Genomic DNA, 23,112 nt, shown 5'->3' with positions numbered 1-23,112 from the left:
ATTATTTGAGGTATTCAGGCACGCATAATAGAATTTAGTATTAATTTCCTTTTTAAATAACTAGAATAAACAGACAATCAGAAAGGAGTAATACAGAACCTACAAATATTTAACCCCCAAAAATAAGCTTGCAGAAAATACAAAAAAAAACAGGTTCTGGTACTGCAAATCTCCAGAAGGCCCGCAAAGACGTGCAGCCTCTTTTGCGCATGCGTCCACGGAGTACACGCAAGCTGGAAGCGCTGAGCGGTGGTGTGCCTGCCTGCTCTGGAGGAAAAGGTATAGGAGGAGATTCTAGAAAGATCGTCATAGCTGCTTGACAACCGGTAAAACGCTAAACAAAACCAAAAAAAAAAAATAGTTAAAAAAAACACGAAACACAACACAACACGAGGAGGACTTCAGGTAGCTTGTAGATTTATGCGCCCTTTAAACGAATAAGTGTACCTCCAAACAGTTGCAGTGACCAGTAAAATATTAGGTCGATTCCGTTTTGTTGAAGCTGCGTTCAATAAATAATTTATAGTTAACATATAATTTCCGTATATATACAGGCACCGTAGATTATGTTCTTACACGATATAAATGTCATGTTGATGGATGGATTTATTATATTATGATCCTGAGTTACAGTACCTGAGTGAAGGGAGATGAGTCTTGCGCTGTTGCACGATAACTGTGAGCATACCTCATTAACTCGTATTTAACTACTGCCTTCCGTTTTGAATGGAATCAAACTAATTCTGCGCTCTGGTGTTGTGCTTTGATGTTCTTCCTTTGATATCTTCAAAACGTATGTCCCACAATCAAACAATATGTGATTAACCCTGCTTTGGACTGAAGACGAGGCATTTTCGCGTTTTTCTTAGTCAGGGTCTTGGATTTTACAATATAGTACAAGGACACTCAAATTCTGAAATAATATTTTAGCTTGAGGGGGAAAAGACCAGTCTTTCATACATCATTTTTTAGGATTTTTGAAAAAGGCCTCTCCAGTGCTCCACCATTCATTTACTATCCTAACTTCCTAGCCTTACACACATTGTCCAGTACTTAATGTAGCAAACTATAGGATGAGGTGTTGAGTGCTTGTCTTTCCATCACAATACAACCTACTGTATGCCTTTGTGATTAATTTGTGACCTGATATCTGTATTTAACACCCTGCTTTAATAATGCTGTACTGTACCTTGTTTTAAGTAGGTACATTAATTTCCATTCATTTTCACATGCATTCACAATCATCCATTAGAATTGTCTCACCCAGTTTACCATCAAGACGCTGTCAAATCTATCTGCATACAACCTGGGGGCATCTTGGGAAGTTCTGGTCTCCAATGTTGTAATCACTAAGTGGCATGAACAAACGTGGCACTTATTTTAATTTCAGAGTGGGTGGGACTTGCTCTGGTAATATTACAGTAGGTACGGGTGAAATAAGATAAAGCTCGAAATGGAGCTCAAGATGAATTATTGACTGTCCATCACATGTTTTTGGTAACTCTTGTCATTTCCCCGCTGTCTGCAGATTTTTCCCATTATGGCAGGGGAACTGAAATGTCCCAGCAGTTCTTTGGAGCAGTTTATTTTACTAGCACGAAACACTAAAGGATCAGCGTTGATTGCTCTCATTAATCAGGTGCTAGAAGCACCTGGAGTGTATGTATTTGGAGAGCTTCTGGATTTGCCCTGTGTCCAGGAGGTGAGTCTGGGAAAGTGTTTCATAGGACTTTGTGAAATAATAAATACATGTCCTTGTTTTAGCTACTGTAGATTAGATGAGCCATTTTAGAATAAAGAGGTGATAAGCATTGAATGTGGATAGGACAGTCACAAAGTCACAGCAAGCAATATAGGAAAGGGACGCATACTGAGAAGAACCCAGAGTAAAACAACTAGATCATGATCAGAATTGAGATCTAGGTGATTAATGAAGAAATATTGGACCTTTACAGAGGAGGGTACTGCTAATATCCTAGGACATTAAGTGCAACCTCATTCCAAACTCAATAGTAACCTCTTTAGATGAGAGAATATCCTTACTAGGAAAAACATGTTTTCTGATGATGGTTGTATTATGATTGTGAATCAAAATAGATTCCCCACCTTTCACATTATGTTAAAAGTGTTTAAAGTTCAATATGGTAGTGCATTTATCTTGAGGTTTTGTCATGCACTACAGGGTTTAAGCAAAAAGTAGGGGAAAGTACAATTTACTGTATGTCAACAGCGTATTAATGCAGTTCAGAATAAATATATTTGCATTTGCTAATAATGATAAGATCTCATCTAAATTGAGATTCCACTGCTATGATGCAAAAAAGCTTCAGATTTAAAATGTTTCTTATGTTTCTACAGCTTTCAGAAGGTCCCAACAAAGGATATTTTCAACTCTTAAATGTGTTTGCTTATGGTACTTACCTTGATTACATAGGTAAGATACAACCTGTAGTTCACACTTACAGTAGATATACAGAAAAGAAAGCATGTAGTGCATTTTCACCAGTATCTCTTGCGTCATTTCAGCAAACAAAGAAACACTGCCTACCTTAACTCACACCCAGCAGAACAAATTGAAGCACCTGACCATTGTCAACTTGGCAGCACGAATGCAGGTACATTTAGTTGTCAGTAGGTGGCACTGTAGTATGGCTTTTTGTTTTTTTATCGGTAGAGATGTTTGTTGCAATTGTCCTTAAGGCACTCAATTCAACTTTAAAATCTCAATGTGTTTGGACTAAATAACTAAAACAGCATCTTGACAGTTGGCCTCTTAAAGGTAAGTTAGGAGACTGTGTTCTGGAGTAGGGAAAAGGGTTACAGCCCTGGATTCATTATACTGAACATTAAAAAAACATGTATCCTTCTTTTATGCATGTATATGTTTAGAAACATAAAGTTGATACTTGACTATGACAAGGTATGGCTTTGTTGCAAGACTGTTGCATAAGCCACTAAATCACCTCATTATTGAGAGAGTGGATTGGGCTCAGGTAGTGAGGGGATTTAACATATTGTATGTCGCGCTTAGTGTGAATCATTAAGGAAAAACACAAGGAGCCAATATGTCGCATTCATCTATGCCTTCATGCCATCGATATGCTTTTATAAACTACTTGATGGGCTTGCTTATTTAATCTTTTTAGTATTTAGGTTTTGTCATTGAAACATAGGGGTATACTGTACATATTTTTACCGTTAAGAGTGTGATGGAGTTCAGCACGACAATGTTTTCAACACTAGTTTTGTAATTTACAACAAAAATACGATTTGACCTGCAGTGTTACTTTTTGATTTTTATGTGTGATCTTTAGCAGAGCATTCCTTACTCAGTGCTGCTGAAGGACTTGGAAATAAAGAATCTGCGCGAGTTAGAGGACCTGATCATTGAAGCTGTCTACACTGATGTCATCCGGGGAAAGCTGGACCAACGTAGGCAGCTCCTTGAAGTGGATCTCTGTGTCAGCCGGGATATCCAAGCCAGGAACATCAGTAGCATCGTAGACACGCTCCAGCAGTGGTATGTATTGACTTTTTCCCCTTCACCTTTTTCTGTGCTCTCCTGTCACAGCCAGACCCATAATTTTCAGTCCTTTTTTTACTTGTTCTTTCAGAAATGTGAGATGTAGCAGTTCAATTCTAAATATTTATACAGTATGCACCTATACAGTAATAATACATGTGAATGATGGTCACTTGTGCAGCCTATGAACATGCACTTCAGCTGGATCTTAGAGACTCAATTTCAATTCATTAAAAGTACAATTTAATGCCTTGGTTTTTTACCATTGTTAGTGTTAATTACTTTTATTCATCTTTCAAAATGTATATATTCTTCTTTAAAGCTAATCAACAAAATGGTAGTTTTTTACACCATTGACTTTGAAAAACAATGTTTCTTCCCAGCTGGTGTGCCTAATGTGCTTTAGGCTGCATTTAATTTCTTAGGGATTACATTGTCCAAGTTTCATTGCTGGCTTCCTGCGTTTTTGCAGGTGCAGTAGCTGTGAATCGGTCACATCAGCGATCGAACTGCAGATCAACAGGGTGAATCTGTGTCGAAAGAATCATCTCAGAGCTCAGCAGCGATCTGAAACAGAAGTAGGTTCATTATTAGGGACTATGAATGCTAATAAAAGAAACATGAAATGTATCTTCTGGAGAGTAAATAATTTTACCTGTCAGCTCCTTGGTTTTTGATTCAGGCTCATAAGGATATCCTCAAACAATGGTGCTTTTTTCTAGAATAAGTATGTTGATGAGAAAAGTTTTGATCCCTAAAGCCTAAGGTTTAGGTTTGCTGTCATATTGCTACATGTTTTATAAAACATATTTTTTAGGTGAGTAACATCAAGAAAACATTGAAGGCAACAGCCTTGCCCTCCTCACAAGAAATGGACTCCTCCTCGCTGGATTGGGAAGGCTCCCAGCCCAGTGATCAGAGGCCGCTGTCGAAGATGATGTCCAAGACGAAAGGACCAGTCCAACACTAAGCTCACGGATCAGCCTGTGCTCCTCGCCTGTCCGTAAGCCTTACTGAGGGGAATCTTGCTGCACCACTGTGGAAAACTGAGTGTTTTTGCGAAAAAAGAAAATAAAAATTGTAGCAGTTAGAGCCATTTTGTTTTTCCCCCTCCTTTAAAATGTAATTTGTTCTGTCACCATATTTTTCTCCAGTGTGCTTCAACGGGCTAGGAGTTTCAAGAGTAAATGAGGCACATTGAATTCTAAATTTGATGGTTTCAGTAGGATGGTCAATAGTTTTTAGTGGAACAAAGAGGTGTGGGCATAAAGGAAGAAAATTGAAGGAAGTATAAAAAATACAGGAATGTTGTGTTGTGTTTGTTATTGTAGGAAGCTAAACTCATATGGATTTGAATTAAGAACATTTTGTTACTATTCCCCTCAGGGAGAAACCCTGAGTTAGTCTGAGGAGTTTCAAAGATCAGCAGTATAAATATTGACTGCATATGATTTCATTTTCATACTGGATTGTTTTGTTTATATGTGGATGTCTTGGTGTCTGAAATTAACCTTCAATCAATGGAGAATGTCATTATTATTTGATTTATTTTTATTTCACAAAATACAACTTTAAATAAAGAGAAAGAAATAGACTACCTAATTTAGTTTGACAACTGCAATACTTGATTTTTCCCTTCCCCACAAAAGGTATTTACACCTTGCAGTTTTCTAAAATTAACCAAAATGAAAACCTGTATTACAATACCTGTTTTCTGAGATACAGGTAAAAGTTAATGATGTGTAATTGTAATGTGCCAATATATCTGTCATACCTTTGCTTTTTATTTAATACAAACTTTGTAGTTGCTTGGCATGCAGCTCTGTCTTGAAGAAGCCCTTTGGTCAGTGGTTTCCAATGTCTGCTTTATTCACATCTTTAAAATTAAGTGTTGCTTATTCTTTTTACGACTTGCTCTTATGTGCTACAACCTATTTTGTGTTGGCACTCAGTGCCGTAAAAATGCAAACTAATTTTATTTAGCACAATATTTGGCATGTACTGTACACCTAAAATCCATATGTGACCACTAAGTTCTTTTAAAATTAAATTACTGCTTTTCAGCTTGACTCAGGCAGTGGTCCCTGAGGAAAGAGCCAATGTTATAAACTAACAACGTCTGGTCTTTTAACATGATTTTTTGTCTACGTACCCCAGTGACCTACTTTTGGTTTCATTCACCAGATCACAATGGGAAAGGGTTCCATAACTGTTGACAGTACCTGGCTGCTCTTCATTGGGGGTGTTGAGGTTTTCGTAACTGTGTGTGTCCGTTTTGTTGTTTTTTTATGTAAGACTCTGATACGCCTGAGTCGTACAAAACCCTGGCCTCTCTGTGCGACAGCTGCAGCTGGCTTGAAATGTGCGTCATCCCCCACACTGTGAAGATATGAGAGTTATTTTACTTTTCAGGACCCCTTCAGCGACAGCACAGGGAGACTGCCTGTACGGACAATCGCCAAGGCCCAGACGCAGCGCCCCCCTGCCGAGGGTTAATCACGAGAATAAAATAACGATCTGCACAATTAGCTCAAGTTCAAGCCTGCAGGCCCCGGGATTTTGTGGACCCCTTAAATGAGGGAATGAGAGACCCCTCACACTGAGCCGACGGCTGTTTAAAAAAAACAAAACGTTACAAAACCCATTACTTTTACACAGCTGAGTTGAGTCTGGCAAAATAATAATAATGCTTTTCCCTTGGGAAATATGTGTAAAGTGTGGAGTAATTGAAGAGAAATTTAGGACACTTAGAAACAGAAAAGTTTCATTAGAAACAGTTGATGAATTATTAAAGGTTCATCTTTAATTGACGTTTACAGAATGTTGCATGTAAATAAAACAAATCTCAGATGCTTTGCGAGTCTTGGTGAGTAATGGGATGGGAGACCTCCAGGGAAAACCAGATTGGTGTTGTAAAGAAATGTTGGTAGACCAGTAGGTGGCACTATTCCCTATGCATCATAATCTCTACTGAGAACAGTGTGCTGGGGAAGGTGTTATCCTTTGGGTGATGTGTTAAACTTTGGTTGTGATCCCATGGCCTAAGAGTAGGTGAGTTAACCCATGTGTCCTTGCTAAATTCCAGTTTGGTTTGCGAAATCTGGTCTATCTAAAACTTCTTCTTCAAATGAAATGGGACAGCTGGCAAATTATTATTAGTGAATGAATCAGTCTCCTATTAAGAAGACAATTATTACATTATTTTACCAGCCCTTGCTTTTTTTGAAGTTCTTGAACAGTATTACAGTACATGTAATTTTGGGGAGTTGTAATTGAATTGTAAATTATCACTTAACAGTCTTTTTACCCTGTGTCAAAAGCCTATATTTAGTTTTTCGGAAATACTGTGACAGAAGCTGTGCATGAAAGCAGTATTTTGTATTTGTAAATGCAGATCACCCAAAAGCATATTTTTGTATCTCTTGAACAAAGAGTGTTTTTAATTAAATCACAGCAAAACAAAAGAGTAAGCCACCTGTCCCTAACAGTGATTGTCATTAAGCTGTACATCAATTTTTGGATGGAAATGTTTTTAAAATACAGTGAACAACACATGGCTCTTGGGTGTTTGGCCCCAGGGGTTCCTACTTTGCAGCTGAGCTAGGATCTCAGCTGACTGTGTGTGACCCAGTGCTAGTCAATCAAGACTAGTCAGCTCCTCCTGGAGTACATTCTAATGAATGAAGGGCTCTTTCTGTAATAAGAGAGGAGAATTTCACCAAGTGAACTGCTCTGGAATGATGATGGTTTTTATGTGTCATTTAGTTTCTCGTAGTTATGGGGATGGGTCTGATGGCAAATTTCTCTTTTTGCATTATGGTAATCCTTTTAATCTCAGTGAAAAATGTGAACAGAAATTGACCCGTAAGTTTAAAAGGTAATAACTTTTGTTTTCAACTCCATCAAAAACTTTTATGCTCAGGGACCAGTAACCAGTAAACAGAGGTGTGATGAGGACAGTTTTAACAGACTTCTGGAGAAGTACACTACTTTAGTAAAACGGCTGAAATGTAAATGGATGTAGCCATCTGAGCTTCTTTATGTATTTTCCTGATTTCCTTCCCGTAAAAAACATAGCAAGAAAACAGTGTGACAAAATTCAACCTTCTCAGTAAGAAGACTGGTGACTTATCTTCTACCTTACTTAGCATTATTCACCTTTTGCTCATTTTGTTAGCATATTCATTCCACACTCTCCTATAGTGATCCCTTTGGGGACAGAGCACCACAGCTTGGCCCTGGAACAGGCCGTCAGTGCCCACAACATTGGGGAACAATGGAGGACAGTTTAATCAAAGCACATCAAAGGGGGAGGGATGAAAGAGACCGCCCGCGTTTTCATGCCATCTCGCTCTGCCTGGGTTAGCTAACAGTTCTGAACTCCATTGTGCAGTGTGGGTGCACAGAAGGGGCTGGAAACAGTTCAGTGTTTTCTTACACAGTCCCGAACCGGGGTGGGGAGGCAGGATCTTCTCTACAAAAGCATCAGCCGACCATTAGAAAGCGTGTGTTCTCCTTGATGTACAGAAAGATTGGCGATGAGCCGATTACACACACTCACACACGTATGTTGGCATTGCAGATTATGCTGTCATCACAAGCCAGTCAGCACTCAGGGGATTTTATGTTTTAAGTTGCAATATTTTGCTCGTTAACAATTTTTTACCGGTGTTAACAGCACAATATTCATGTAGGCAATTTTTTGTAATGTTGACTCCAATTTACAGTATATTTTGCATGCACTTTACAGTGCATTTTATACAAAATGTGTGACTGGTACAGTATGTAACTTGACCTCAAAGGTAGGACAATCCCTAAATAATAGAATATCAAGCTGATGCATACTGATATACAGTATATATATTTAGAATGTAATTGACTGCTAAGAATCAAAAAGAAGAGTGAAGCCTTCTGTGCCTTGATAGGATGGGTTTTTGTAATATGAATTACTTTTTTGACTCTGGATATAGTTGACAGTTCAAATGTCAGCAGGATGACTGATACTGTTCCAAATGACACTGGCTTCTCACACAGGTTACCACAAGATCAGCAGGGGTGCCCAGAAGAGGCAGAACCAAGTATCCATCATCCCATCACTAAGTTAGCCAGGCCAGACATGGTACAGGTGGGATTTTAAATTGTCGTCTCCATGGTGCAGGAAACTTTAGGAAGGAAGTAATTCTGCATCCCTATCCTTCTAGTATAGGCTTTAGGATCCTGCCACCTTTACCAGAAATAAATAACTGTCTTATAATGAATGGACAGATTATGAAGTGGTCTATGCTTTAGCTGAGTGCAGTAAAGTGAAGTTGAGAAACGCATGTTTATGGATATGACATCCCATTCAGATTGTATTCTATCTTGAACCCATTATCTTCAGAACTAGGTTCTAGGTACCATGACTCTATATTGGACTAAAAACTATTGAGTATGAATGGGTATAACATACTTTTAAAGGAAATATGCAAGACAGGAAATCCTTACCTGACAAGAGCATTACCACCTTCTCATATAGTCACATCAAATATCAGAAGCTAAGCAAGTCTGGGCCAGGTTGGTTCTGGGGTAGAATTTCTCAAGTTCACCTCTAATTTCTCTAAGGGTTTTGGAGAGCCCTAGTCCAGCAGGTTTTCTCAGCAGCCTCTAAATCACCAATTTCTAAAGGCATGGAACAATTTTACTCTCATCAATTAAACAGGTGGTCTCAATTAGGTGGAGATAATTTTGACAAAAAAAAATCCAGTATCGTATGAAGTTCCTTTAATTGAAATATTGCTATGATGTTAAACTGTATACATTTCCTGGCACTTCTTTTAAAAGTAAAAGTGTTAACCCAAGTTTCCTGACTAATTTCCACTTGTGCAATCTTGCTTTACCTACATTTATTCAATTGGTGGAGCAGTTTCTCACTTCTCCACCTGACCTGCCTTGTAGCATGGCTGCTGGTGCCGAATGGCTGCCATGTGTCGTCCAGATGGGTCCTTCACTTCAGTGGAGGTTGAAGTGGATCCCCTTAGACTTGTGAAGCTCTTTGGGATCCAGTGGGCCGAAAAAGTGCAACATAAGAGCTAGGAAGAGTTGTTGTTAGTATTACCTGAATGTATTATTGTTTTTGTGAAACAAAATAGAGCTGTGTTGAGAAATACCAAAGTAATCTGACCTGGCAATATTGTATTGTGAGAGAGAAAAGTATGAAAATGATCAATTGGGGCGGCTTGTCTGTGATCGTTAAGGGACAGCTTTGAAGTGGGGAGGCTCACAGGGACCGGGAGACAATGCCTCCTTTGAGAGACAAGCAGAATAGCAGACGTCCCCCCTTTCTCTCATTCTCTTTCCAAGCACTACAGACCACAGCCATCTCTTCCCTAACTTTCTTTCCAGTGCTAATGAATTCAAACAACAACTTCCCCCCCTCCTTTTACACAGAACCAAGCCCCTTTTTAATTTCTAGCCTTGGCAAGTTTTAGATGGTTTGCTGTCACCGTCTTAATGAATTCAGCTGTTTGTGCATTGGCCATGGAAACACCCCCTACTAACCAAACAGCCCCCCTTCTGCTGTACCCCACTGGACTCTATATATACCCCAGGCAGCTACACGCACCTCCCTGTCCATTGTTCTTGAAGTAAACTTGTAGACAGATGCCCCTCAAGCAAGTCTGGGAGAAAGCTGAGAGACTAGGGAGCTGGGAGACTGCTACTACAGAAACCCTGAAATAAAAAGGCCCTGGCGATTCCTGAAGGCATCAGACTTAGGTTCTGATTTTAAAACTGTTTTTTCTTTTCTTTTTAATAACTGAGAATGTTGCTGGTCTATCTTCTGCAAATCTTGGATTGCAGTTTTGCTGCACCTACAGGAAGAGAAGTCTATAGGCTGCCTCAAAGCACTTTACAAGGTAGAAACATTTCCTACTCTTCTCTTGGGTGGCGTGTCTGCATGTGTCTGCTATATCGTGTGTGTTTTAGGATTTCTTCTGATGGGGCAAAGGTAGTGCTGTGTTGTCACATTAATAATATGGCTATTTACTGGATTTTGCAAATACATTAAATGACCCAAGAAAAAATAATATTGAACATTTGAAAAAAAATCTTGCAGACTTTTCCAATTTATACATTGAATTACATGTGAACATTAATTTTCAATGCCTACATTGACTATTTTGATTACACCCAGCGAGACTACACTATTTTACTTTGATCAATACAACTACAATATGATCATGATAAGTAAGTGAAATCTTAAAATGCAATACTATGTATTTTTTGAAAAATTAAATAAAGACGTAATAGGATTAGTTCTGGATGAATAGTTTATCTCTGTAGAGACATACAGTTGAATATTTCTATTCATTAAAATCCTATTAGTGCTAGGTTTAGACTCAATACATAAGATCTTAGTAAATGTATTGAGACCTTATAACACTACTGTAAATACTGTAAGCACTAAAAATACTGTAAGCAATTTAAGTTATCAGCATAGTTATTTGAAAATAAAAAAGTCAAGCTGCAACAATACCACCAATTCTGGAAGTCACCAACTTTAAGTAGTAAGTGAGGTGAAATGATTCTCAGGTTCAAACTTGCCAATAGTATTCATCCGGTTCACTTTCCTGTCATTTGTATTTCTTACATGCTGATCTCTTGTTAAACTAGTTTTGTGTATTATTCATTTCTACTGTATATTGTCTTTTCCAGTCTGCAAACAATTGCAGCAAATATACTGTACAGTAGTTTCCAAAATACTTCTCAACACAGTTATAGACTGTGGAAAGCATGGTAATGTTGCACTGTAATACTATTCTAATAGCGCTGGAGTATGATGTTAATGTGTCTGGCAATACAATTTTGCAAGTGTTTTTATGGAAACTGTGATAACTGGAATAGTAGTTCAACACAGGAGAGAACACTAAGGTAAAGAATCATATACATATAATTATAATAATACAAATATATATCAAATTATGCTTCTAAATATTTACTGTGATACAACATGGTAAAAGGAGATTAAAGTAAAGTTCAGTGATATGGTGAAAGAACAGAAAGACAAAGGAAAGTTAAAGCAAAATAAATGCAGGAATTAGAAAGTGAGATCCTTGTGAACATGACTTGCAGATTTACAATGGTTAACTTGCAAAACTGTGCCTTCTTTATATGATATTTCTCATAGAAAAGCCATTCTTGGATTTCTGTTTTCTCTTCTGTTACTTTTTAAATGAAATTGCATTATACTATTCATTGCACTGAGAAGAAAAGTCCAGGCTCATCAGAAAGCCTTGTCCTGGGTGTCTAAGTCTTCAAACAGCTCAGAGAATGTTAATAACTTTCTGTTTACTTGGGCTGGAAGAGCTGTATTTTTAACAGTTTTCCCTGCTTTTCTCTGCTCTATGCAAAACTAGCTCTCCTGTGTAGGCTTATTACACCATAGTGCAATGGAAATAACACCATACGTGCACCCTCCTATGAGCTTTCTTGTGCAATATCACCAATTTAGATGGAACTATCTAACACTTCAGAACTCTTAACTGTATCTCTTATCCCTGTATCTCTCCTTATCTATCTCCAATTCTAATAGCTCTGAGACTGGACCTCAAATGCAGCAGTCCATAAGGTTTGGGACATTACCTTAAACTGTCAAAAACACAAGACCACAGGAACAGGGTTAAAACGGAAATAGAAGACCCTTAACCTACAGTAGCTTTTCATTTGTGTTTAAACCCGTATGTCTAATTTGTGCAGTGAGGCATAAGGATTTGTTCAAAACAGCCTTGCCTTTCCCGTTGAGACCTCTATCTTGCTTTCCCAGTACGCAGTATTTTCAAGTAGTCAGTGTCTTGTATCTGAGCCCCACTGTTGACAGCTGCCACCCTGCTTTCTCTCTCCCGGTGCCCGGGCAGCCCTGTCAGAGCGCGGTACGGTGGTGCTGGAGGCGGCCCTGGCCAGTGCCCTCTCCGCCTTGGAGCTGGCAGTGTCGGAACGGAGCCGGGCGGAGCGGGGCTGCAAGGGCTGCCCGCCCTGCCTCTTTCAGGACTGTGGACAGCGCACAGGACCTTGCGGTAAGAACACGCCGTTGGACCTCGGGGTGTGTGTGGGGATTAGGGCCAGACTTCAGACTTCAGACATGGTGCCTCCTAATTTTGTTTCTGACTGATCTCTCAGCTGCTCAATTAATCTACTTGCTGGAAGGTAATATGCTCCCCCCCCCCAAAAAAAAAAAACTTGACAAGAATTGCAATCAATTGTAAGGATTCCAGCTAATTGTAAGGTATGTAATTAGCACATTAATTTCCTAGAGAAACCTGTTAGCTCTTAAGGCTCAAAGTCTCCACACATAGTTCACGCTAAACAAATTATCTACATGAGCTTGTACTTTATTTTGCAGATCCATTACAAGCTGGCTCTTCAGAGCCCAGCTGTGAGGTGATTGACCAGGCACAGAGGCTATCGGATGAGAGGGATCGTAACTGGGCACTGAGCCAGGCATGTGGGTACTACCAGCGACGCTGCCAGGCTGGAGAGGTGGGGAAGGAGAGCTGTATCAGGATCATGGGAGAGAGCTGCAGCGCCCGTGTCCTGCAGTGCAGTGAGTAGAGTTCTGATTAGCCTTTTGATCACTGGCACTGATTTCAGTGGACAACATGCAAGTTGTCAGATCGTTTTTTCAAAGCATTAAAGAGCATGAGCTCCAATTTGGTAACCAATCACTTATTCAGTATTGTACGTCCATCATACAGATCTAATACGGTCAAAATAGTGAATATATTTTGCTTTGATGAACAAGCATGAGTCCCTTCTCTTTTATTTAGACTGCATATCTGTTAAGAGTAAACAGTGAAATACAAAGACAACGATTATTATCTGTTTTACCCATTAGTGTTAGGAATCAAATGTAATTTATAGTTAAATGCACTGGCAGGTAAATGGAGAGAGAGACTGACAGTCATAACTTTTGATTGACTGGGTGTTTCCTCTGACAGGGTTGCTGAACACCATGCAGAACCTGGATACGGTGTCCGAGACTAAAGGCCTAGGTACCTTTGCCTGTGTTTCAACTTTCGCTTCTAATAATCGTCTTAGCAATTTGTGGGACATTACTCTGACCCATTCCACTTTTCTGGTCCTTTTCTCCCAGGAGTGTGTGGGAGAAAGATGGTGGCAGTACAGAATGTCACTCAGCCACGCTCAAGAATAGTGGGGGGCTTTCCTGCTGCCCCTGGTGCTTGGCCCTGGCTGGTCAATCTGAGGCTGGAGGGAGAGCTAATGTGTGGTGGGGTACTTGTGGATAGCACCTGGGTCCTGACAGCTGCCCACTGTTTCACTGGGTGAGTTCCTTGCCATTCTTGTGAAGTTTATTGATTATAAATCAGCACTCGTTACTTATTTGGCAGCGCATGAAAGCAAAGAGAAGTCAAGTGGAATATGTGTGCATATTTATACAGTATGTGCTTGTGCGCGTTAGTGTTTTGTGTTGTGTTGTATGTGGGAGAAAATGCTACATTGAGCTAAATCTGGAGGTTGGAATTTCACTGATCACCTTTACATCTTGCTGTGGGATTGGCTAGTGTTTTTTGCTCTGGTAGTTTTGCAAGCAGACTCTTATTTTTCTTGCAGGAGCCGTAGTGAAAATTCCTGGACTGCGGTGGTGGGGGAGTTTGACATCACAAAGACTGACGCTGAAGAACAAGTCATGAAGGTCAACCGCATCATCAGTCACCCCAAGGTCTCGACCAGTCTCGTCTCAGTGTGTGTCAATGTGTCTCTGTCCTGTGTGTCTGATGGCAGTGTTTGTTCTTTCCCTTTCTGTCGGTGGGTCTGGCACGCCCTTCAGTCAGGTCTTATCAAACTCTCACCAATCATACCATTTAAAGTTAAAGATTAGACAGAATCAGCACGGTGATAAAAGGCACGATTCTGTAGAAAGTGATACTTGTAGGTGAAAATATTCCCGGACAGTCCCGGACATGACTACTAAAGATAACCTTGTCACAGCAAAACCAAAACTGTTTAAGAAAATACAAATCTGGATAAATGACCAGTAACCTGATTCGCATCAGTCATTTTGTCATTTTTGGCTGCTTGCAGAGTCTTGCTTTTGTGAGGTGTACAACTGCCTCCGTGGCCTCATTGCCGTTGTGTTATAAAATCAATATACAATGTGTACGCCACTGTGATTATTCTCTGTTTTCTGTACATTGGGTTAGTGCACATTTTACACTCTGTTAGAATTAGAAATCCGGTAAGCTCAATTCTGAACACTGGAATAATACAACATTAAAAGATCTTCCAGTGTTGGGATGGAGGTGACTTTGTCTGAGAGTTTTCTCTTTTCTGCAGTTCAACAAGAAGACCTTTAACAACGACATTGCCCTGGTGGAGCTGACGTCTCCGGTGGTCCTCTCTGACAGGGTGACTCCTGTGTGTCTGCCCTCGGGCGAGGAGCCAGCCGTGGGGACACCCTGCTCAGTGGCTGGCTGGGGCTCTCTCTATGAAGGTAAGGGGGCAGCGGCCTTGCAGGGGTTTGAAACTAAGGGTTTTAGAGAGATTATTACTAAATGCTTTACTAAATTGTAAACTAAAGACTGAAGTGATAAACTACAGATCATCACTAAATGCTTTAACAAATTATTTATATTTTATAAGCTTATCAATTATTATTTAGATCCAGCTTTATACTGTTGCATACTACTGTATGTAGTGAGTATATTTATTTTCTCATTTGAATACAGTTGAAATCTGACCTATGTTTTCTTAGGCCAGTGGGAGGTTCATTTAGCTCCAAAATTTCCCGAGTCTCCTCTGGGCACATGGGCACTGATGGGAAAATGACTGACCTCACCGCTCCTGTCTTTCTAGATGGCCCCTCTGCTGATGTGGTCATGGAAGCCAAAGTGCCCATTCTCTCTCAGAACACCTGTAAAAGTGCTCTTGGCAAGGAGCTGGTCACCAACACCATGTTCTGTGCTGGCTACCTCTCTGGGGGCATTGATTCCTGCCAGGTGCGTTCTAGCTGTACTTGTGCACCATAGACTCTGCCAATATCACTGACCTGGAGAGTGGAAAGACTGGTATGATAAGAGTTTGACGTAGCGTGTGAGATCTATACAGCCTTCAGAAATGCCTCCTGTTCAAGGTAAAAAATGTATATAAGGACATTTTGAATGAAAAAACATTAGGAAGCTTTGCTCATATAATATTTTATATTGCATGGTGTATGTGTTACAGATACAGTAGATTTTCCTATTGAATTTTGTCAGTCAGTTCGAGCTCCTTTCCCAGCTCTGTGTTTGCTCTTTTCGAGCAGGGTGATTCGGGAGGCCCCCTGACCTGCCTGGACCCTGTTTCAGGACGGTTCCAGCTGTATGGCATCACATCCTGGGGGGATGGCTGTGGAGTGAGGGGGAAGCCTGGGGTGTACACCCGTGTGACCGCGTTCTCTGACTGGGTCCGCAGTGAGATACAGAGTAAGGCACAGCACAGAGCTGCTGTATACTCTGCTTAACTGCTCTTGATTGTGGAGAAGTGAGACGATCTCTTGGGGTTATTCTTATATGTAGTGTTCTGTGCTGTAAAGTAGTGTATGTTGTATTTTAATAAATTGCTTTCTCTTGTCAGTCAGTTCGCAGTCATCTTAGAAAGCTTGATTTCTATGTACATATCTTGATTTCTTAGAAAGATTTCTATGTGCATATTGATGGTAGGGCTGCATTGTCACCAGAGTAAAATCCTAAATATAAAACTAAAGCACAAAATATGTGATGCAAAATTCAGTAATATTGTTCTAAACCCAAGTCTGGTAAGGCTTCAGGATCATTAACTGTCCTTAGCACATTAGTAGGATAGACCTAACAAGTTGTGAGCAGCTATATCACCCTGCAACTCACAACTTGCCACCTACTGAAGCTAAGCAGGTGTGAGCCTGGCCAGTACCTGGATGGGAGACTTGCCAGCCAAGGTTGCTGCTTTATGGGTGTTAAAGGTACCAGTAGGGGGCACTCACCCTGCGGTCTTTGTTACTGCTAATGCCCTAGTATAGTGATGGGGACACTATACTGTAAAAAGGCACCGTCCTTTGGATGAGATGTAAAAGATCCTGACTTTCTGTAGTCATTAGAAATTCTTCAGTGTCTCTTGAAAAGAGTAGAGGTGTTACCCCAATGTCCTGGCTAAATTTCCCCCTGGCCTTTATCAATCATGCCCCCCCCCCAAAACAAAAGCCCTCTATGAACTGGCTTCATCATTCTCTTCTCCTCCCCACTGATAGCTGATGTGTGGTGAGCATTCCTCTGCACTTTGGCTGCCATCACATTCAGGTGGATGGTGGTGGTAGAGTGACCAGAAAAGTGCTATATAACACTGATAGTGTAAGGAATTATTATGATAAGTTCCACACTTTTCTTTTTTAGAGTCCTTGGGGAGTAGGGAGCCTACCTGTCCCGAGCTGCTGCGCACATCAGAGCTGTCAGAGGAGCAGCAGAGGTCAGAGTTCAGTGCCCTGTGCCGCTTTTATGTCAACTCCTGCTCCCCGCTAATGGGCACTGCCGCTTGCACCCACCTGGCCGAGGACAAGTGTCGCACCCGCTACAAAAAGTGCCGTGAGTGTTTCTGCACACGCGCCAGCTCACCTCCGCGTGAAACTTGCCGTGCTGTCGTCAGAGCTAAGCCTGGGCCCCGCCACACTCCCTTCTCCAGGCAGGGCCAGACGTGCACGTTGAGGCGCACTACTGTGCACATTGCACGTTACACGTGCACGTTGAGGCATTTCACCTGCTGTGCCTACTGTGCAGTCGCTTGTTTGTAGAAAGGGCTTCTCTCAGCCCAAACATGACCTCGCTTCATATCCACAAGCACTCATCCACATTTCAAAAAAGGAAAGTCTGGAAGTGCTGCTTGACTTTTGCCTGAGCTCCTGACTGTAAGCAGTGAATTTCAGTGTGATGGCCACTGTCAGGGTTTTTTCTCAGTGACTCTAGAAGGACCTCTAGGCTACTTTGACATCCTGAAAGCCATTCCTCTCTTGACATATAATGCTTATAATGCCCTTTACTTTATTTTCGCTGTTGGCCTCAGATTCCTATAATAGCAAAAATAGGTTTAAATAATAACATTTTTTTCCACAGTCAGTCTTTACTGACACTCAATAAAGCTAGAAAAATAGATCCTACAAAGCAGCATTTGTTCCAGTGCTTAGAGGTGTTTTCCGCGGATAATCGAACTGCCAGCACTGCTCATTTGTGAGGCCTGGTTGAGCGCAGGGAGTGTGTTTGTGCTCACTGGTGCTCTCTGGCGTTTTGTTGGCAGAACTGCGCTCCTTTCTGCAGACTCTGCTGGACCTCCTGCAGCGAGCAGATGTCTACATCAGAGAAAAGGTGGACCTGTCCTTCTTCACAAAGACTCTCCCTCAGCTGGTGGAGCACATCTACAGCACTGCCTTCACCGCCCGTGAGCGCAGGGAGGCGCCTTCCCAAACAGGTACAGCACTCCCACGTTTACTTACTCTGACTGTCACAGAGCTGATAGCTGCGGCCGACTTGAGACAGTTTATACTAACATCTGTTTTGATATGTATTTACATTTTTTGCTCTTTTGAAAATTGTGCAAACTCTGAATATTGTTTGCCCGAAGCCGTACATTTTTTCCACTATGGTTTGAGAACATTTTGCCCTTAAATGCTTCCATTTTTAAATTACAAAATAAATTCCCCGTGAATTGACATAGATGTGGATTTTGTTTCATGTCACAGATGAGCATGCTGTTACACACAGTCATTGATTCTACTACCAGAATGCAGCAGTCTGGAGGCTGTCCCTGAAGTCAGGACCTCACCCTTGACATGGGTGTCCATGAGTCCATCACAGCACTCACAGACAGGAAACACGTTAGGGACACCAGTAAACCTACAGGAGCTACAGTAGCATGTTGTAAGCTTGGGCGTTAGGGCAACACATACTGTAACAGCAAATGAGATTTTGCTATGTCAGGAAAGGGGCCTAAATCCATGTCACAATGGCAGCAGTGGCAACAGCTCGGCAGGTGGACCTTATGTCATGCTGTCTCCTCTCCTTCCTCTCTCTCTCCTTTCAACTGGAACAGGAACTAAAATACTACAGACTTCACCGTGCTAAGCAAGTGCAACAAAACAACTGCAACTCAATTGAACAGGATGTACACACAACTTCCCTAACTTTGAGCTGTATTGTCTTTGAAAAAGGCATTTCCCTTGGCTAACGAAGGTATTATTCTAAAAGAGCAGGTAGCGCTGTCTGTCCAGCCCGGAGATGTTGCTGGCCGCACAATCCCCCTTTTTAAGGAGGTGGGACCTCTTGTGGAGGACTGGGCTGAGTACCTCAGGGGGATTGCTGAGGATCTGGATAACCAGACCAACCATAAGGACCACAAATCACCACACCAGGAGAAGACCTTATTTCTACAGGTACTGTACGTGCATCAGGTGCTGAGACCCCTGCACCTTACAGCTCAGTACTTCAGTCCTTTTCTTAATCTTTATTTGATATAATACATCATTTGTTGTGTGTAGATGGTTCCTGGTTATGAAACTGAAAAGCTTCTGAGATTTCAGCCTTGGACAGAAATGTAGTCTGGCTTGTGAAGTGGAAGTCCAGTCCTGGTTCAGAGTGGAGGATTAAAAGGACATTGTAATTTATTCAAAAAAGAAAAAGCTGCAGTTGACATAATTTACCTTTATATTTTATTACTTAGTAGCTAAAATGTTTCTCTGCCATTTGGTTTGCAGGCTGAGGCCCCTGCTGTACACAAGCTGGAGAGGGAGTATCGCTCTCTCATTGAGCTTCTGCACTCCAAGCTGGGTTCTGGGGTGGCTTCATCAGCAATGGACAAGTACATAGAGCCTCTTCAAGAGAAAAAACCTCTGCAAGGTGTAGATGGAGAGCCAGGCCTAAAAAGGACATCAACACTCACTGCTTCTCCCGAACTTCAGGAACCTACCCTAATATCCGCCATTTCTGCAGCAGGGGAACTCAAAGCCAGGACAACGAAGGGAAGTTATGGAGAGCTTACTACCTCTATGCCCCAGGGGTCTGATCTAGCACATGCGACAGCTGCATTTGAACAGCATGAACCCAGTACAGTCAAGGCATCTACTGTAGAATATAAACCAGCATTTTCTGAGTCTTCAACCCAGGCACATGCTCTCACAAGAGGTGGATCGAACACATTACCCTCTTCCCCCACGGGGACTGTTTTTGCTGCATCCCAGCCAGCCATAGAGTCATCTTTCACAAAACAGATGGGTAAGCTTCCTTTGCAAATGTGGATAAACAATGTTGAATGTATTTAATTTATTCAAATGAATTCACTGTTTTAAGACGAGACCTGGCAGATCTTAATGGACTAGACCACTCACCCCTCAACATTTCTAGCAAGGGACCCAAACTCACAAGTTATTGCCTTTCTAATGACCCATCTTTCCAGGGGAGAAGGTACTACTCCCTGTACTTCTCTCCAGTCCTCCCACATACTCTAAATCAGGGATATGATATTCTACTCCACTACCCCTAGAGTCTTCTTGGTTTGGTTCCACCTGAAGCTATTACATAGTTAATTAATTAACCACTTAGTTGTAATACTTCCAATTTGACTTAGAGGTATTTTATGAATAACTGTACCTTTAAGGAAGTTGATGTTTTAAGTAATCAATGGTAAAAGACCTTAAGAATTATTCTATATTTCTATCAGAAAATAATTGTTAATTGTTGAATTGACTATTCAGGTTGAAACAAAGCCCAAAAAATACACTTTCCTTAGGAACTGAGTTTGATAGCCCTTTGCTTTCTATAAATGGACTATATGAGTTTCAATATGTAGTTTAAAAAACATATAGTCTAGAAAATAGACATTCACTGTTTACTCAGACTGCTATCCATGCTGTACAGTGCAGTAACTGCTACTGAATTTCTGAAATTGAAGTGTAGTGCTGCCTAATACCATTTTAAATTCGAATTATGGATTCTTATAGACTTGAATTAAACTTTTTAAATATTTAAATAATGTCAGACCAGTGTTTTATTGGTCGGACTGTGTTGATGGCAGTATTAAGAACTATTATTAACTTGCCATTACCTCAGATGAGAGAATGTATGAAAAATTGTTGCAATGTCTGTGGCTGAGATCCATTATTATGAATTATGATCCCAGTGGCCCTAGGCATTTAGGAGTGCAGGGTGTCAACTACTATGCCATTTGTCCGGGTTTCTGCAGTGTTCGGTACTGGAGATTGATCTCTCTGGATTCCCGACGTAACCCTTACCCAATGAATATATTGTTTTTAGAGGTCTATCCGAGACATCGAAATCTGCGCAAGAGACAGGTGTCTGGGACCAGCAACAAAGGTAAGAAACAAATAATATAAGAGCTCTTTGAGTCTTATTTTAACAGGAAGGGAATTTGGACTGTAGTTTAGAGTTGACGAAAAGACTATGTGTGAGTATTAAGAGATCAGAGATGAAAGATTGTAAAGCTGTTAGTACTAAAATAATAAGTCATATGGCTAAATGCTAACAGATTGCTCTGATGTTGCAGCACTGTGCCCTGGTGAGAGTGAATCTGCACAGCATGTTAATATGGTCAGGGAGGCATACCGCTGGATACTGGGAATTCCCAGCAAGAACCTCTGTATGACCTTCCAAGAGGTGAGCTCCCTGTCATATTCTCTTATTTATCTCTGCAGTTGATTGCCAGTTTCCCTTTAGGTCCCAACCTCACATGGGACCTAAAAAGAATAAAAAGCAACTCAACTTTGAAGTCAATAAGAAACCTAGAAATATCTGTTATATTAAATTGAATCCACCGAGTTTTGTAACCTGAGCTCATGTGGAGCTCAGTTTGCTGCACTGTAATTAACAAGCACCGGGATAAATAAAAATCAGTTTACCAACTGTGATGAGAAACCTTACTGTATGTGGAGAACTATACACCTGCTGGCTTAAGTGATAGCGATTCCACTGTGTCTTACCGCAGGCTTTTCTCGGAACTACAGTGCGTCCATTTTGCTTCTTTTGGTTTGATGGAGAAGTATTGTTTTGCAAACATCATGAAAGACATTTAGGTTCTGCAGCGCAACAGATGTGTGTCCTGCTTGTTAACAGGTGCTTGTGGACATCGCCTCCAAGAATGAGAAAGGCCTGTATGAGGCGCGGGTTCGAGCCACAGTTGGTGGACGGCCTTTCACGTTCTACAGCCTGGTGGGATTGGAGAGTGAGTCGTTCTACCGCAGCATGCCTCGGGTCATTGCTCTGGCGCTCGATGCACTTAAGACATAAGGTTAGAATAGCCAAGCATGTCTAGCAGGCATGGTGCACGGAATCTCAGTCTCTCCAGGTGGCCTGTCTGTCAGCATCTTTGAACGACACAGTCCCCCGAATGCCAAAATGATACATTAAACATATATGAAACAGCAGGTTTATGAATGTGGAATCCAGCTGTGTGGCAGAGTCTGAACTTTATCTTTACCCAGACATCTTCCTCTAGTTACACAGCAGGAAGATGGACAATAGATCTTGGTTTTATGCACATTAGATGTTCTTATTTGTATTTACAATTGTCCCAATCTGAATTGATCTACATGGAATCCTTTCTTTGAACCCCTTGAACCCTTGAATTTCATCCTGTTGTCCTGGTTTGCTTTGATGGTTGCCATGCAGTGCTTATGCCTTGTTATAGATTTTTGTTGTGCCAACTCTTAAATATTTAAGGGCAGTACTTTTTCAAAGTACTGCAAAATATATGAAACTCTTTTAGAAGAAAACATCATTCACAAGAGCCATCAACTACTAATACAAGAAAAAAATTGATCCTGAATTTCAAGTTCTGGAATTTCTAGCCAGTGTTGAGTGCTGAAGTGAAATTCTGTAATCAGAGTCTACCAAATTAGGTGATCTCGCCTGTGTTTAGATCCAGTTCTCAGTCTTATGTTAAAACCTGTTTATAGATATGTACAGATGTCCACATGATAAGTTAAAGAATTGTTTTGACAAAGGTTGAACCTTTAAAAAAATACTGTAAATGTAATGTAATTCTTAATTTTTATGATATATTTATTTGTATAGAGAAGAATGCTTTGTATTTTTGTTAAAAAAATAAAACCCTCATTTTTAAAAAAGTCATGCTGTATGTATGATGTTGGAAGAACTGCTAATTAATCCTATATTTCTAATGTACTGTATAGTCATAAAACAAAAAAGCCCCAGTCACATTTTACAAATACTGGAGACCTGGAGGAGTGACAAGTTAGAAATATGTTACCTGTTTCTTCTTAAGTGAAGGATTTTTCCACTGGTATCACAACAGAGTATGTTATGAAAACGAATCTTTATTTTAAGACAAGGCAAACAAATGTGTTATAAAATCTAGTGTAAAAATGTAAATAAAGTGAGATATTATAGGTTTAGAAATACAGTACATTGCTTATCATTCCATACACTTATCCTCATTTCACATTAGTGTTCCTATTATGTGGTTCCCAATTAAAAACAACTTAACATTTTTTAATGAAGGGGCTTGGGGAGTTAAAAATGAAAGCAGACAATTTGAAAGTGTCTTTGTACAAACCTCACTGCAGG

General features: G+C 40.6%; 2 protein-coding genes across 7 annotated transcripts; both read left to right on the top strand.

The window, feature by feature from the left end:
- Positions 1-200: 200 nt before the first annotated feature.
- LOC102685961 (COP9 signalosome complex subunit 7b) lies at positions 201-4,615 on the top strand. Of its 5 annotated transcripts, none has more exons than XM_015361040.2 (7): positions 201-279; positions 1,529-1,702; positions 2,359-2,434; positions 2,527-2,615; positions 3,315-3,520; positions 3,996-4,101; positions 4,341-4,615. In XM_015361040.2, exons 2-7 carry the CDS (start codon positions 1,541-1,543, stop codon positions 4,491-4,493), a joined length of 792 nt encoding a protein of 263 aa, XP_015216526.1. In that variant the 5' UTR covers positions 201-279; positions 1,529-1,540; the 3' UTR covers positions 4,494-4,615. The 5 variants fall into 5 exon arrangements, with proteins under 5 accessions (XP_015216526.1, XP_006637820.1, XP_015216525.1 ...); XM_006637757.3 differs by having other exon boundaries at positions 229-326; positions 3,318-3,520; XM_015361039.2 differs by having other exon boundaries at positions 229-326.
- Positions 4,616-4,712: 97 nt separating this feature from the next.
- prss56 (serine protease 56) lies at positions 4,713-22,608 on the top strand. 2 transcript variants are annotated; one of them, XM_015361037.2, is made up of 17 exons: positions 4,713-8,648; positions 10,322-10,416; positions 12,415-12,573; positions 12,900-13,100; positions 13,495-13,548; positions 13,650-13,839; positions 14,129-14,237; positions 14,852-15,008; positions 15,371-15,513; positions 15,819-15,978; positions 16,921-17,109; positions 17,816-17,986; positions 18,763-18,947; positions 19,269-19,785; positions 20,824-20,883; positions 21,074-21,183; positions 21,640-22,608. In XM_015361037.2, the coding sequence occupies exons 2-17, from the start codon at positions 10,323-10,325 to the stop codon at positions 21,811-21,813; spliced, it is 2,673 nt and encodes an 890-aa protein (XP_015216523.2). In that variant the 5' UTR covers positions 4,713-8,648; position 10,322; the 3' UTR covers positions 21,814-22,608. The 2 variants fall into 2 exon arrangements, with proteins under 2 accessions (XP_015216523.2, XP_015216522.2); XM_015361036.2 differs by lacking the exon at positions 4,713-8,648 and having other exon boundaries at positions 9,072-10,416.
- The last annotated feature ends 504 nt before the right edge of the window (positions 22,609-23,112 follow it).

Source organism: Lepisosteus oculatus, chromosome 13 (assembly GCF_040954835.1).
Source record: "Lepisosteus oculatus isolate fLepOcu1 chromosome 13, fLepOcu1.hap2, whole genome shotgun sequence".
Lineage (NCBI taxonomy): Eukaryota > Metazoa > Chordata > Actinopteri > Semionotiformes > Lepisosteidae > Lepisosteus > Lepisosteus oculatus.
The sequence above is the reverse complement of the archived record's forward strand: the minus strand, read 5'-3'. Positions and strand labels throughout refer to the sequence as shown.